Source organism: Cucumis melo, chromosome 6 (genome assembly GCF_025177605.1).
Source record: "Cucumis melo cultivar AY chromosome 6, USDA_Cmelo_AY_1.0, whole genome shotgun sequence".
In the NCBI taxonomy this organism is placed as follows: domain Eukaryota; kingdom Viridiplantae; phylum Streptophyta; class Magnoliopsida; order Cucurbitales; family Cucurbitaceae; genus Cucumis; species Cucumis melo.
Genome location: NC_066862.1, coordinates 4,914,398 through 4,929,239, shown reverse-complemented (window position 1 = coordinate 4,929,239; position 14,842 = coordinate 4,914,398). Strand labels below are relative to the sequence as shown.

At 33.9% G+C, this 14,842-nt stretch overlaps 2 protein-coding genes across 6 annotated transcripts in view; one reads left to right on the top strand and one right to left on the bottom strand.

Annotated features, from left to right (window-relative positions):
- Positions 1 to 674: 674 nt before the first annotated feature.
- LOC103483832 (uncharacterized) lies at positions 675 to 7,049 on the top strand. Its single transcript, XM_008440648.3, has 9 exons — positions 675 to 774; positions 880 to 959; positions 2,858 to 3,001; positions 4,290 to 4,487; positions 4,602 to 5,887; positions 5,975 to 6,132; positions 6,293 to 6,336; positions 6,437 to 6,538; positions 6,619 to 7,049. Exons 5-9 carry the CDS (start codon positions 5,787 to 5,789, stop codon positions 6,673 to 6,675), a joined length of 462 nt encoding a protein of 153 aa, XP_008438870.1. The 5' UTR covers positions 675 to 774; positions 880 to 959; positions 2,858 to 3,001; positions 4,290 to 4,487; positions 4,602 to 5,786; the 3' UTR covers positions 6,676 to 7,049.
- A 144-nt stretch (positions 7,050 to 7,193) lies between these two features.
- Positions 7,194 to 14,842, bottom strand: part of LOC103483833 (protein ALWAYS EARLY 3) — a 44,281-nt gene continuing 36,632 nt past the window's right edge. For 4 of the 5 annotated variants that reach the window (XM_051086155.1, XM_051086156.1, XM_051086158.1 and 1 more), the window contains 9 exons: positions 13,544 to 13,864; positions 13,285 to 13,463; positions 12,911 to 13,193; positions 12,360 to 12,602; positions 9,544 to 9,705; positions 9,047 to 9,190; positions 8,781 to 8,969; positions 7,964 to 8,260; positions 7,194 to 7,555 (listed from right to left, as the gene is read on the bottom strand). In XM_051086155.1, the coding sequence (XP_050942112.1) occupies positions 7,391 to 7,555; positions 7,964 to 8,260; positions 8,781 to 8,969; positions 9,047 to 9,190; positions 9,544 to 9,705; positions 12,360 to 12,602; positions 12,911 to 13,193; positions 13,285 to 13,463; positions 13,544 to 13,864 (1,983 nt within the window). In that variant the 3' untranslated portion in view covers positions 7,194 to 7,390. The remainder of the gene's footprint in view (positions 7,556 to 7,963; positions 8,261 to 8,780; positions 8,970 to 9,046; positions 9,191 to 9,543; positions 9,706 to 12,359; positions 12,603 to 12,910; positions 13,194 to 13,284; positions 13,464 to 13,543; positions 13,865 to 14,842) is intronic. The other variant, XM_051086157.1, reaches the window with a different exon arrangement.

Genomic DNA, 14,842 nt, shown 5'->3' with positions numbered 1-14,842 from the left:
GTATTAGGTTGTATCTTTTTCTTGAGAGTTATTTAAGCCTCGACATATTTGATTTGATTTGAAGCCTATAACTTTACCAATCGAAACTGATCAAATTGACCTTGATCCAGTTTGAGGCATGGATTTTATAGTTTCTCCCTCTTTTGATATTTCTCTCTTATTTTCATTCCATCTCCTTCTAGCATGCAAATCGAGATCTATATTTCTCATAAGAGTTTCCACCACTTCTGACTCCCTCCTTCAATCTTCTTTATCTAACATGTAAATAGGTTGATTTTTTTTTTCTTTTTTTGATTCTCGTGTAGTTTTTATTTAGTTTCTAAGTTTCAAGATCTTACACTTTAGTTATTTTGGTTAATTTTTCAGTTAGTTATCTTAAAATAGACTAAAATGGAGAGTAAACTCAAAACGGGGATAAAAATGTAATTTTTTTTACTGAGAAGTGTAAAAAGGCCAAATGAGAAGTATATTTAAGACTTGGTGTATTTTTCCAAGTTATTAAATAATAATTTGACACATCATTTTATTTGATGAAGAATCTGACACACCTTACTGAAGTAACTTTTTACCCGTAATATGATTTTATGAGTGGGTAATATCAAGTGGTTTTACTTTTGTATTCCATGAAACTAAAACCCAGATTCTCTTACCATTTTCTACGGCTGAAAGGGGAACGCGAAATCGAATATATTTTAGAGCTCCCTTTCGAATTGTTCAAGAATCAGGATGTGACTGAGGAAATACCATTCACTTTTCTACGATGAAATATGTGTGGTGAGTTACTGACTGAATTTTGAGCGATGAATCGTGTGTTGAGTTACTGACTGAATTTTGAAGAAGATTATATCACGGTTTAAAGTCTTTTTGTTCTAATTCCAGGCCTCAGCAGTGGTCAGATTGGGTATATTCAAAGTTCATCCATGTGAGAATATTATATACCTAGTTGATGACAGAACGAGGTATGAGTTAAACAACAAAAGACAAGTGTACGTCTTTCCAAACTTTTTTTCTTCCATCTTTGCTGAAATGAAATCTACCTTTACTCTTTGAATTTTTTTCCCTTTTTGGTGGTGGCGGTGGAAAATGTGAGCATAGCAAGCAATGGAATTTGATAAAGGGGAAATATACCGAATGGTCTTTACTCTTTTAGGTGATTCTCAAAAACCTCTTTATGGCATTTTTGTTTAAATTTTACTAACGAAAAGTTGATGCATTAGTAAATTATTGTTTTATTAATGCAGTTAGAACAGATAAATATGTCACTTTGAAGTTACTCGACACATGACATACAACTTGTTTACCAACAAAAATTCAAGGTAACTCGTAAGAAAAAAGTCTTTCTTCTCAGTGTGACATGTTTACGTGTCTAACTATAGCAACAAAATAACATTTAATGGCCTGCTTGGTTAGGGGTTTTGAGGGAGAATGGACTTGGACATTTAAAATTGGTGTTTGTTAGAAGGTTTTGAGGGAGAATGGACTTGGACATTGAAAATTGGTGTTTGTTAGAAGGTTTTGCCTCTTTACCTAAAATTCCAATTTTTGCAGGTATTTATTATGGAAATTTTTAATATGTTACCTAAAATTACCAAAAACAAAAGAAGTAATTTGTTTATCCATGCAAACGGAAGGGTTTGTTAAAATCCAATCCTTTGGAACAATTTTTTACTGTCATTTTTAAATTATTTTTCTACCTCTTTTCATTTTTGTCTTATTAGATGTATATCATACTTTTTATAAAAAAAAATGGTCAAAATAGGGAAATCGACAAAATATTTATACTCCAACATTAACTGCTATATTTCATAACCAACTTTTAGTTATCAAATTTTAGAAGTTTTTTTTCTTACATGTCGTTAATATGGTAGGGCTTTGGGTTAGAAGCCAGATTTACCATATATGCATATATATTATATAAAAAGCATAAAATTGGAGGAGGAGGATTCAATCTTTTTAAAATGATAGGCGATTAAAGTTGGATTTGAGAATACCCTAAAATTATGAGCTATTTGATATATTTAGTGTGGTATCAGAAATGTACTTTGGTCGATTGACTTGCCTCAAGTGGCATTTCTCAATGAGAAAAAGAAGCAGTTAGTAGGGCCTAAGGGCCATATTAGATTCTGGTTTCCTATTTGATTTGGTGTCTTCAGATCTTGCTACCCATCCATCTTAGTGTTGTCATAAATCATCTTTTGCTTTTGCCTTCCACCTCTTTCCACTTCTCCCAAGTCCCAGCAAAACTTTTAATTTACATGTCAATCAAACGTTCACATCTTTGATCTTTTAACTGTTGAATGAAAATATCAATGAAGGGGAAAGGAATGCACGGAGATGATATTATATTACTTAAAAGTATCTAAACATCATTTCGATTTTCAGTTCATCTAATTTAGACTTGTTAAATTTTAGTTTTTGTGTTTTTATTAGTTCTTAAAATTACTATTATATTGTAGATAAGCGTATGGTTAATCTCTAAAAAAGATGTATGTGTTTTTGTTGGATAGAAATTATTATTATTACGACTTTTATAAGTTAGATAAAAACTTAACTTGAAATTATAATTTATAACGCAATATAGAAGCTAAATTTGAATATCTAAATGTACATAGACTTCAAATCGAATTAATACGAAAGTGTGAAGAGTATAAACTAGTAGAACTCAAAGTAATAATTCTTACTTTAGAGATAAGTCTTCTTAGCTTTACTTACGAGTTTCATCCAAAAAATCTTCGTATAAGATGCCTGATCATGTGTCTATGATTTTCTCCTTTGGCAAGCTAAAATGAAACTTTATTCGCATTTTTAACTATACATTTAAGTTCAAATTCCTTGTATGATTGGTGTGAATTTACAGAAATATGGATAGAAAAGTGGTATAATTTGGTGCTACCTTAGAAGGGTCCTCCCTATCAAAGGCAGCCTGATAGAAATTTGGTATACTTTGGTGATCCACAGGAGGAGGGGGTCCTCTCTATCCAAAGGCAGCCTTTCCTTAACGGTACTGTACATGACTTCCAAACCCTAAACCCTACAACATTGTGGTTTTCTTTGAATTACTATTTCAGTGTCTTGTATGTTAATGAAGTAATTTCTAGAACATAACAGAAGATGTAGGGCCTCTGCCACTCACTGCTACTTGAAATCCACTATTTGTTCTGATAAAAACTCCCTAAGATTCTCTCTTTTTTTTCCTTTAAAAGGAAGCAAATATATTCCAACCTCGGCAGAAAATTACATGATTGTGTCGTTTTCTTCAAAACTTTTACCCTTGTATTTAATTACAAAGTAAATAAAAAAACATACTATGCAATTATATGCATTTGAATTTGAATTTTGTTTTGTTTCGTTTCACGATTTTACACTTTTATTCAAAGTGATATTTATTAGGGGTGGAAACGATCCAATTTCGTTAAACCGAACCAGTTTACTGTTTCGAACAACCGTATTTATGCGGGTTTGGTTTCAAATTCAGTTTTGGTATTTTAAAAAAAATTAAATAAAAAAATCAGTTCGTTTTGGTTTTAAATACATTTTTGTTCTTTAAATTAAAAATTCAGTTTTAAATTCGGTTTTACTCTTTTTTTTAAATATATATATAAATATATTTATATATATATACATACATATACATACATACATATACACACATACATACATATACGTGTATATCTAGTAGTTAATTTGTATTCAAAATTTCTTTAAATTGGACCGAACCATATTTTACGGTTTCATGGTTTGATTCGCTTCAAGAAGAAACGGTTCAATTTTTACGGTTCAAAATGGTCACCCTAATACTCACTTTTGATCCTGTGTTATTTTGCTATTAATAAGCTTCGAGCTAAACAAAATATATTAAATTATAAGTTGATCAAAATTTCAAAGTTAAAAGTTGAGAGGTTGGGCAGATATTTTTAAACTTCAAACATCTAGTAGATTTTAAGAATGATATGAAATGAACCCTATTTCTACTCTTCCCAGTTGGGAGATTCAAAGTGTTCTCCATGATGGAAATTTTCTTACGATGGTGTACACTATGGCATTAGATTCTCATTCTTGAATATTTCTTACTTTACATTGCCTTTATATTGTCTAGCCTTATTAGCCACATTTGATAAACATTGCTACAGGACATTTGGCCTACCAACTTCATATATTAGTCTTAACAACTCAACTTATATAGTAACACTATTGAATTCTGTACACTCATTGAGGAATATCATCTTCCTTTCTTTATTTTGCACATTAATTTACCCAACTTCAATATACTAACTTCATACCTTTTTTAGTAAAAACAATTTGTAGGTTGGATGATTGAAATCATGTCAATATGACATATCCACTTCACATTGGTGCTTTGTTTCCTCGCTGCCATGATTAGCTTCTCTTGTCATTGATATTAATTCCATGTGATCCCTTTTGCTGTTACAGCAAGATCTTATTTCTTTTTGGGGAAGATTGGCTTCTGAAACTCACTCCCTCCACAGGTATTATTGTTATCATTATTTTTAATTGGGTCTTCCACACAGTTTAAGTTAAAACTTTTATCCGCCAATCTTATTGGCTCTTATCTTCTTCTTCTTCTTCTTCTGTTTTTCAAGTCAATCATAAATATTAAAATATCTCTCCTCAAAGGAAAATAGAAATGGTTGGAAAAATTATCTATGTAGTCCCTAGATTTTGATAAATATGTTTATTTGGTCCATGAATTTAAAAGAAAATACTTTATCCTCAATATTATAAGAATAGACTCGTTTGAGTCCCTGAGTTTTTTAAAATAGGTTTAAAAGACTTCTCAGGACTTAAATTATAATTATTCAAAATAATAGTATTATTATTTCTCTTTTTTCTCTTTTTTTTTTTTTTTTTTTGAATAATAATAATTTAGCAAACAAAGAGCAAAGTGGGAGCATCTTCTCATGCATAGGAAGATTCCAACAAGTATTCAACAACCAATTTTGTGTTAGAAAGTACTAGTGGGCCCACAAACCACAATTAATTAAATCACTTTGATTCAAATATGGCCAAAAGTATTATATATTGAATTTTGCCAAACTCATTTCCAAAGGTTATGTAATGAATTTTGCCAAACTCATTTTCAAGGTTAATTTCCTATACGTATCTACAAAACTAAATTCCTCACAGAAAGTGCTTTATGGTTCTCAAAATCTTTGCTATTCATTTGTTTAAATGCGCTTTATGATTTTAATGTAAACATTAGTTTATTAGAAGATATTAATGTAATTATAATCTATGGTTTAAACAGATACAACTCTAGAAACTTCATCCTACCTCAAAGTTTATAGGTATAAATTTGTTCTTTTTTATAGACCTATTAAGCACTCTTCAAACAAAATTTGAAAAATTATTTCAAATGATAAAATTTTTTGAAATTATTTATAAAATATCATAATGTATCTGTAATAAATTGTACGATCATAGACCACATAGATAGTAATCCATCGGTTCGTGGATAGGATGATATTTTGCTTGTTTCATTTCGTTATATTTGAAAACTATTTTTTTTTTATTTATTTTTAAAAAATTGGGTATTTTATTTAAAAAAATAGAGAGAAAAAGAAAAAGAAAAATGTATTTACTAGTTCGACACGTCGTTCACGTGGAGCTCCCTCCAACGGGACGACAAAACGACTTTCCTTTCCATCCCCCAAAGAGAAGAAAGGAAGCGACGGACGACGTCGTAAGATCTGCACAAAGCAAAAAGAGAACAGAATTTAAATTTCTGAGAGAATCAAAAACAAAAAAATAGAGAAAATCCATAGCCAATGGTGATGGAAGATCTTACCGAAGAAGAAAGACGTGCTCTACGAGGAAGCAAGTTCGCTCCTCTCCCATCGCAATCCACTTCTTCTCGATCTCACCCAAGGTTTCTTCTTCTTCTTCTTCTTCTTCTTCTTCATCTATCTGGGTATCTAGGGTTTTTTCTTCTAATCAATGGGGTTTCTATGCAAAGGTTGGCTCATCCAGGTGGACCATTGAAAACCAACAAAGCCGCGGCTCTCGCTAAGTTTCTTCACCGGAAATTGCACCAAGATCCTAATGCTTTCTCTTCTATTAATCCCCAGATTTTGGACCTTGCTGTTCGAAATGCCAAAGCCTCTGTTCATTCCAGTTCGTATTTTCTCCCACCCTTTTGTATTTCTATTTTTCTTTGTTGAGATCATGAATGCGTTGGATACGGAACAGAATTAACTTAATCTAATCAAATCAAAGTTTTGTGTGTGTTTTTCTTCTCTATCTATATGTATATATATCTATGATGATGTTTCAGGTGGTACAAATATTCGGCATGTGGACACATTTGATGACCCTGAGGTTTGCTCTATTCAGAATTCTTGAATCTAATGTCTTAAATCATCATTGTAGTAACAATTTGACTGATGATAATGATGGATGAATGATGATGATGATTCAGGCTTCTTTTGATGAAGGGGAATCTATGAATTCTGAGCCTAAAAAACAAAAGAAAAAGAACAAGAAGAAGAAAAATAAAAATAAGAAGAACAAAAGGCAAAAGGTTGAAATTCTCCTTCTTCAAGCTCTATATAATCTTAGTGTTGCCTCAGTTTTTCCTTATGTTGAGATTGTGCACTGCAGATTGTTGAGGACTCCGAGTGTGGCGTTGGAAAAAACCCAAACCCAAAAAGAAGTTGAGATTGTGAGCTGAAAGGAAAGGAAACAGAGCTGGAGATAATCAGTTTTCAGAAGATTGGAGAATTAACTTGAAAGGATGAACCTTTTTTTGGAAGCAAGGCAGCTAGTAAGCCATACAGGGTTGCTGTTCCTGATGTTTTTGAACGAGAACTATAAAGTCTCACATTCACGAGTCTAAAACAATTTGATTTCTCTAGTGAAAGAATGATGTTTAGCTTCTCTTACTCATGTTGCAACATTCTTTTGTTTTGTTGGCAAATAGCAACTTTCTTTAAATCCAATGACCTGAATTCGATTTTTCATATGAGAAATATTTTCCATATGTATCATTCATGGCTTCTATCACTTAATGCCACTTCTACTCATTTGACAAACTCAGTGTTTACTACTATCCTTGAACCTAATTATTTTCTACTCCAGATTAGATATTCTAGACTGGATAATCCTCAAGCATAATCTAATGCAAAAAAGAGGAAGGGGAACAATACTACCAAAGCAGAAGCAGGTGGAAGATTGAATTCATTCAATGAAACTACAATTTGCTCAAACTATAATGATTTATACATAATTCCTGTCTATGGTACAGTGACGAAAGAAACTGATAGCAAGGAGTTACAAATTTATAATTCAAAAAGGTGCGGCCAAAATATTATATCTAAGACGTATTTACACACCATTTCAATTTGACTTAATACAAGGGGAAGTGGATTCGAACCTACGTGGGTATAAGCGCAAGTATCTGACTCCTTATAATTCCCATGCATTTCTGTATCTCTGCGTATAGTGGAAGGTTCTGAGGACAACATGGCTGCAAACTACTGACAGCAGAATCCAGTACCTGAGCAACGTCAGACGGTGGGAACTGTCGTTCTGTGCATTTCTGCATGTTTTTAGCAACAATCAGGATTTGGAGATCTAAAACTAATTTAACTATGCATGAGAGGAAAGCTAGAACAAGGCAAAGTTCATAATTTACTAAAATTTACATGATTCACAACCCTATGCAAGATCACAGTAGCTACCAGCTGAGACAACTTTCCAGGCCATCTCCAAAACGAGAAAAAATGGTCACTCCAATATATCGGAAGTAATAGTCTAACGCTTCCTCTCTAATAACCTTTTAACAATATGCATCAGTTGATGATGAATAAATAACCTAAATCATCGTTTCTTAATCATGCAGAACGGAAAACCCCAATAAAATGCGATCATATAGATCATTGATTCAACATTGTAATGCCAAGAAAGAAAATATAATTTAGGAAGAGTGAAATGAAGTTTCCTTTACCTGAATCATGAGTAGAGTGGCTACACAGTGTGCAATCAGTTCAGAAGGGATCTCCATTTCAGTCTTGTCAGATGAGCCATTGGATTTGGCACCAACTACAAAACTAGCAGTCGATGTGTTCGATGTACATACATTGAAATGATTCTGAGATACTGGAGCGGCATTACTAGTATCTGCAGCTGCTGATCTCACAGTTGGCAAGGCCAGATCATCCACTGTGAGTCTATTACTCACAAAATCAATGGCTTCTTCAATATTCTCCAAATTACTTTCTCCTTTTTTCAGAGCTAGAATGGCCTGAAATGATTGTTAACAGGAAAAGAAATCAGAGGCATGAAATCTATGGGAAAAACCAATCTCCAACATGGGCTCTAAAGGATGCATTTAGGAATTGGGCGAGTTCAACAAATTGATGAAATTTTACAACGTAAATATTTTTAATTCATCCAAGATAATTGTATTCTCAGTTATTTATAAGCCAATCTAAACATCATGAAGCAAATTATATATCTCCAATGGTTCATTTGGATAGTGAATTTTGTTCATGGATATAACCATTAAATATTTGAGGGGTAAAGAATACGGGATTCAAATGAATGCAATCTTAAAACATGCCGAAATGCAAGAGATTTTATGAAATCAATTAGTTAAATATATAAGAACAAATTAATGCTACTAAATTATTTTATAACTAATATAACTTGTTAAAATTAATTAGTTTAAAACTGATTTGACATGCATATGACATATCCAATTTTAACATTGACCAACCAACCGATGCTAAAAATGCCTGGTTAAACGGTAATAAAGATTAAACCTGCATTGCTTCATCGATCATTGTTTGAGCCTTTGCTCTGGAACTTCCCACAATTTCAGCTACATGGGAACCAGGTTCCTGAGAATGAGAGCATGGGTCGCCCGAGTCATGCACTGGCTTGAGGAACATCAATGGTGAAGTCCCTTGATATGTATTGCGCTGCCTTAAGCAATACAAAGCAGAGGAAACCTATACGTACTAGAAAGATAAGCAATTGAATCAAAAAAACGGGGTGAAGCTGGAAATGGGTTCATCAAAACTCATGCCTGTTCATTAACTTCATTCAACTGTAGTAGCACAGCAGCATATTGCTTCTTAAAGTTTTCTGAATCCTTTAGCAAGTTGTCTCCATTTATTTGGTTTTCCAACACCTCATCATTTAATCGCTTCAATTCAGACACCACCACCTCCTGAATTTCGACATGTATCAGTCAGGTTAAAAGCCATTCAAATTTGAGCTAAATCTTAGCTAAAATAGAATTCTGTTTTTCCTAGATCCACCAGAGTAGGACAAATAAAGTGTCAGAATATTGTTGAGAATATATTGGAAATATTACTAAAATTAATGACATAATGGTAATTACTTAGGGTTTTGTTAGATTGAAGTTAGGATGACTGGAGTTGGGCAAAGTTTTGGGAATTAGTCCATTGGGAGACTTGGGGGAGAGAGAGAGTCCTCTCCAATCAAATTTTCTCTTTGATACTGCAATATAACACAACACGGTTGACATAAAGTTGATAATATGAAGCTAATATGTACTACCTTCTTGTCAAGTGCACGTGACAGTTCAGAAAGAGCATGAACGTCAGCTTCTTTTGCTTGAATTTGAGCAAGAGCAGAAGGTTGGGAACTTGTCTCCTGTTGAATACCGACAGTCTCACTAAGCCCAAATTTAGCTTGTAGATTAGAGCACCCAAGGTCAACCTGGCCACGAACAACTCCTTTATCACTTACAAAAATCTAGAAATTAAGGATTGATACTCTTTACTCTTTAGATGTTTCTACATCCAAGGCAGGTCAATGATCATGTCTTGGCATTATTGTAGAGTAACATTGTTATGCTAAACCCAGTCATCTCACAACCCCAGAATTAAGACTTATCTTTGTTATCTATCAAACTAAGTGTAAAAGACAGCAGAATGACTGAAGAGTTCCTAGGGGAATCAGAAATCTCACAAACAGTATAACAAAAAAAATAAAAAGGACTTTCAACTGACAATGATTACACATAATGGAATAGTTACAGAAGACCTTATCTAAGTAGCTCAAACAGAAGGAGTAAAATAAAAGTGGTAAGCGAACAAATTTAGGAGATAAGGTCTTATTTTAAAGGTAAGAGATCAAACCAAGAGTAAAGTGTTTTTACAGACTATCACAGCTAGAAAGAGACAAAAATACCAAAACATTCTCAATGATAATCAACCCCGTTCAGGACTGATTGGTGACTGGCAATTTGGTTTCTAACTAAATTATTTTGGTAGCATGTGTGTGGGTCCGATGAGGGAATAACCTCTCCAATCAGGACTTACGACCATACAAATGGCCCTTCCTAAATCCTGCAATAACCTGAAGCAACATGCTTGTACTTCTCCATATATTCTCTTCTTAAAGAAGGATGATTATGCACCTTCATGATCTGTCTAATACTGATTGTGGAAAAATTTGAACTTGGCAGAATGTTATATATGTGGCATTCAAGAGAGGCAGAACATAAAGAACCCTCGTGTTTCCTGCAATCACAAGGCTTCATCAACCAATTATTTGAATTCCTTATCGAAATGGCCTAATGGGGCTAGAAAGCAGCTGATAATAACGAATGGGATGAGCAAAGTAACTGTTTAGTGTTGATAATTTTTGTCAGCCAAAATGGGGTTGCTCAGGTGAGGAAACAGGGAAACAAATTTAGATTTCAGAGGGGACTCGTGAACAAAAATTGTAATCTTATTGTCACTATAATGTTGTGTACGCCCACGTGGATGGGTGGATACAGTACAGATACAAGATACAAATACGAACATCATGACACATCATTTTTTCTTAATCTAGGACACATTTAATAAAATATACACTTTAATAAAACATGCTCCTTTTTTGTTTTTTTAATGAATCGAAAGTCCATAAAAAATTGAAAGAATACGAGGAAAAAAAACTAAGCCCGCCAAAAGAGGGGTCCCCGCTAAAGGAAAGAAGTTTGGTCAAACAAAATAAGACCTAAAGGATAATGACAAAATGAATTTGACACTGACGTCCAAAGATAAACATAGAATCTAGAAGGGGAAAAGCATCCCTACAATTTATGCATTTATATGGTTTGAAAAATGAGTATGATGTATTTCAATCTCAAACATCATTAGCTGCTTATTCAGATCCCTCCATTTTGAACTTTCCACTAAGAGGTTAAATTTCAATTTCACATGCCTGGTGTACCTAAAACGAAAACCCAGTTCCAAATCCTTCCATTTTGAAGGCAGTGCATGGGAGTTCTAAGACTGCTTTTTTGTATAGGGCCCAACTCTCAGTTACCTAATTCAAAAGTTTGGCCTTGAAAAGTCTTACTAAGTTCATCCCCTAAAAAAGAGGAAAAAATCCTCCTCCAAGGAAAAGGTAGATATTCAGATGATTTGCATATTGGCTTGATGTTTTCCACCCACAAACAATCCCAAGCTTCCCTAAAAGGCCCACCAATCCCATGGGGAAAGCCCTTCTATTCCTCATTGGAGGAACACTAACCTTGCTGACAGTGCCCCTGTCCCTCACCCAGATTCTTGCTTCCTTGTGGACATATTTAAACAAAGGAAGACTTTAGGAGCTTCTGATAACTCCCCCCACCTCTTTGACCCTTCTTTAGCTGGAGAATTTCCATTCTCCTCCTCTACAAAATCATTTTCTTTAAAATTACCGTTTCCTAAACTAATTTTGGGATTTCATGGTTGTCAACTTCGATTAACACACTGCTCTTTCCCACAACACGAACAGATCTTCAAAAGAGAAGAAAATTCTATGAATATAGGTTATTAGAACCTTCTCTTAAGTGTTGACATTTATGGCTTCAAATGATCAGTACATTCTTCTAAGACCACAAAAATCCTTTTGTAAATTTTTGGATATTCTCATTTTCATTAATTTTAACTTTGGTACAAATTTTATGGGCTCCTCATAACAGCAATCTAATTTCTCTTAGTACAACTTTCAAGAGTTTTTTTGTAAATTCCTTAGCATGGTGCTTGGATTTCTTCTAAATTCCTTAGCATGGATATCATTGGCATGTATACTTGATTCTAACGTCTTCCTCTAAAAGCTCTAGGTAAGGCTGAATTACCCGTATTTGATGGAGTTCTATTATAGTGACGTTCAGTTCTTCCAGTTCAAAGAATGCATAATGGAATTCAATTATCCATGTCTAAAATGTAGAAAAATAAAATCCTATTACATAATCCGTAGTTCTATATTGATAATAATATGACCTCTGCTACCTTCTAGTTGCATACTCACATGGCAATGTGTTGACTGGTGGAGAAATAAGCACAAAATAATTTTCTAATGCATATCTCATTAATTAAAAAAAACAGAATACTAACCTTTGCTTGTTTAATTAATTTGTTGATGTGATGAGTGGAAGGGGAAATATACACAGAACCCTCAGTGCTTTCAAGTTTATCATTGCTGGTTGATTTCATATAATCTTCAATCTTCGCTTCCTTCAGTAAGCCATTAATCTTAACCTCGTTGAGGTTCCCAAATATTTTATCAAGAGTCACACCATGTCTTGACAAATTTGCAGGCATGTTTTCAACTGGATTTAAAGGCATACACTCGATATCCTGTGTGAAGGAGACAAATATCAACAGTGCCATACATCACTAAATCTAAAACAAAGAATAAAGTGAATGGTTATCACCAACATTAACCAATTGTTGCGCCCATGATCATAGTCGAAAATTAAGAAATCTTGCAGGAAACAGTGGCTTATAATTCTAATATGTAGTTTAAAAAGTTGTTTCAATTGGGAACTTTTAGCACTCGCAGGTGAGAACGCCCATGTGAAATTGCAAAGATCTACAGCAATCTCAATTCCTAAATGAATAAATAAGATGTTATAAAAATAAATAACTCATGAAAACATAATTACCATGACAAATTCAACCCCAAGTTCAGGTCGGTCAAACTGAACACGACACCTGCTATAGTCAACAGTAAGTACACTTCCATCATGGATCTCTCTTGTTTTTGGATGAATCGCAATAACACGCTGTCCAACAGATAATGGCCGAGCTAAATCAGTTGGAAGTCCTTCCCTTGTGCCTGCACGAAGTTCAGCATAGTGTTTCCTAACAGATTCCCTATATTGATTAAGCTTCTGTTTTTCTTCCTTCAAGAATTGAGCTGAGAATCTCCGTGGTCTCCCAAGGGAACTGAATCAAGGCAGAACTAGAAAATTTGGCCTTCTATAGAAAGTGTCAAACGAGTTAACAGGATACAAATGGACAAGTTGAAAGAAAATACCTTCGAATAACACCCCACTCAACACGTGTCAATCTAGGAATGTGACCCAATCCAACGTGATTCAAGTACTCTACAAACTCACACTTCGCAAACCATGGAAAGTCAATTGCACTATAGAACCACTCAAAAACACACCATCTACGCAATTTATGCCAAGATAGGCAATTAGAATGCCGCTCCTGCAATTACAGACATACACGGTAAATGATACAGAATCCAGCATCCAAGAAAACTTGTGTCATGACTTAAAGTATTTAACCTTGAGATCATGTTGTCTGTCATCTATTGATTGAGCAGTAATATTAAGTTGATCAATCGAAGTACTCTCAGGAATTTTTGCATCTCTTTGTGACTTCCACAGTTTCATCTTCCGCCTGCTCCTCAGTTTGGTAGGTAAGCTGATTGGATTATTTGATAGAACTTGGGCTGTGGATAAAGCATAGTCACCCTCTTCTCTTTTATGGTCAGTACTTGAAGATGAGTGATGATCTAGAGGTTTTGATATTTTGCCAGACTTAAGTCCAGCACTGTGAGGGGAACGTTTAACTTTACCAACAGAATTCTTTGCTTCATCTGCAGCCTAAAACAAAAACAAAAAATACAAAGTTTGGAATTAAGAGGAACTTGAGTGGGGGTTGATGTTTACAGGTACAATAGCCATTTGCAAACAAAATCGTCAACAAAGAGCCTTTATTGAAAACATACAAAGCAATGGCAAAATTTAAAGTAAACACAACGCAAAAACAAAAGTATTGGTTAATTGTTGAACAAGGACTGTGTAAACCTTCGAAGGAACAACTTTTAGAGATAAGTATGAAACAGGAAGGCAAGTCTGGAAAGTAACAGAATTTTCCTATACACTATTGCTCAAAGTATCAATATCCAAGATAAGCATCAGAGAAGATTTTCAATTTGGACACTGTTTCCCTCTGTTTGCTGCATTTTCCTTAAGAAAAATGTATAGCTCTAGATTATTGTTCTCCTGGTGCTTTTTTTCCTTTTTTCCTCTTTTCATTTCATCAATGAAAAGCCTTGTTTCTTTTTCAAAAAAATCAACATTTAGAGAAGAATGTAAAATCATTTTTAATGACTTTGCAGTTGACAGACAGATATAAAAAGGATTCTTCCTAGCCTTATCATAAAGTCCAGAGCCTTTATCAATTGGGGGTTGTTGAAGTTTACAGGTATAAGAACCATTTGCAAACTAAGTCCTCAACATAGAGCCTTTGTTAAAAACATACAAAGCATTCCCCCTCCCTGTGCACTTGAAAACTTGAGAGTTTAAAATTTAATTTTGATAAATTTCCAATTGACAAGAGTGAAGGGTTACAGTAAACACTTCAAAACTTCTTGTAATCCAATCGGTTTCACTTGTCGGTTCGAAAGCCAAAGAAGCCAAACTGGTTTACTTCAGCTCTTTGGCTTGTTGAGATCTTCAAAGGCATTTTCATCTTCAATGTTTAATATTTTGAAGCTTTACCCTATTTGGTCGTTTCGTTTTATTGACTCCATTTGACAGTTTGAAGAACATTTTTCTATCTTTTCATCCATCAATAGA

Coding starts and splice junctions, on each gene's coding strand:
- LOC103483832 (XM_008440648.3), top strand. CDS start 5,787: ATGGTGATGGAAGATCTTACCGAAGAAGAAAGACGTGCTCTACGAGGA. Junction 5,888..5,974: donor TCTTCTCGATCTCACCCAAG/GTTTCTTCTTCT, acceptor TTCTATGCAAAG/GTTGGCTCATCCAGGTGGAC. Junction 6,133..6,292: donor CAAAGCCTCTGTTCATTCCA/GTTCGTATTTTC, acceptor ATGATGTTTCAG/GTGGTACAAATATTCGGCAT.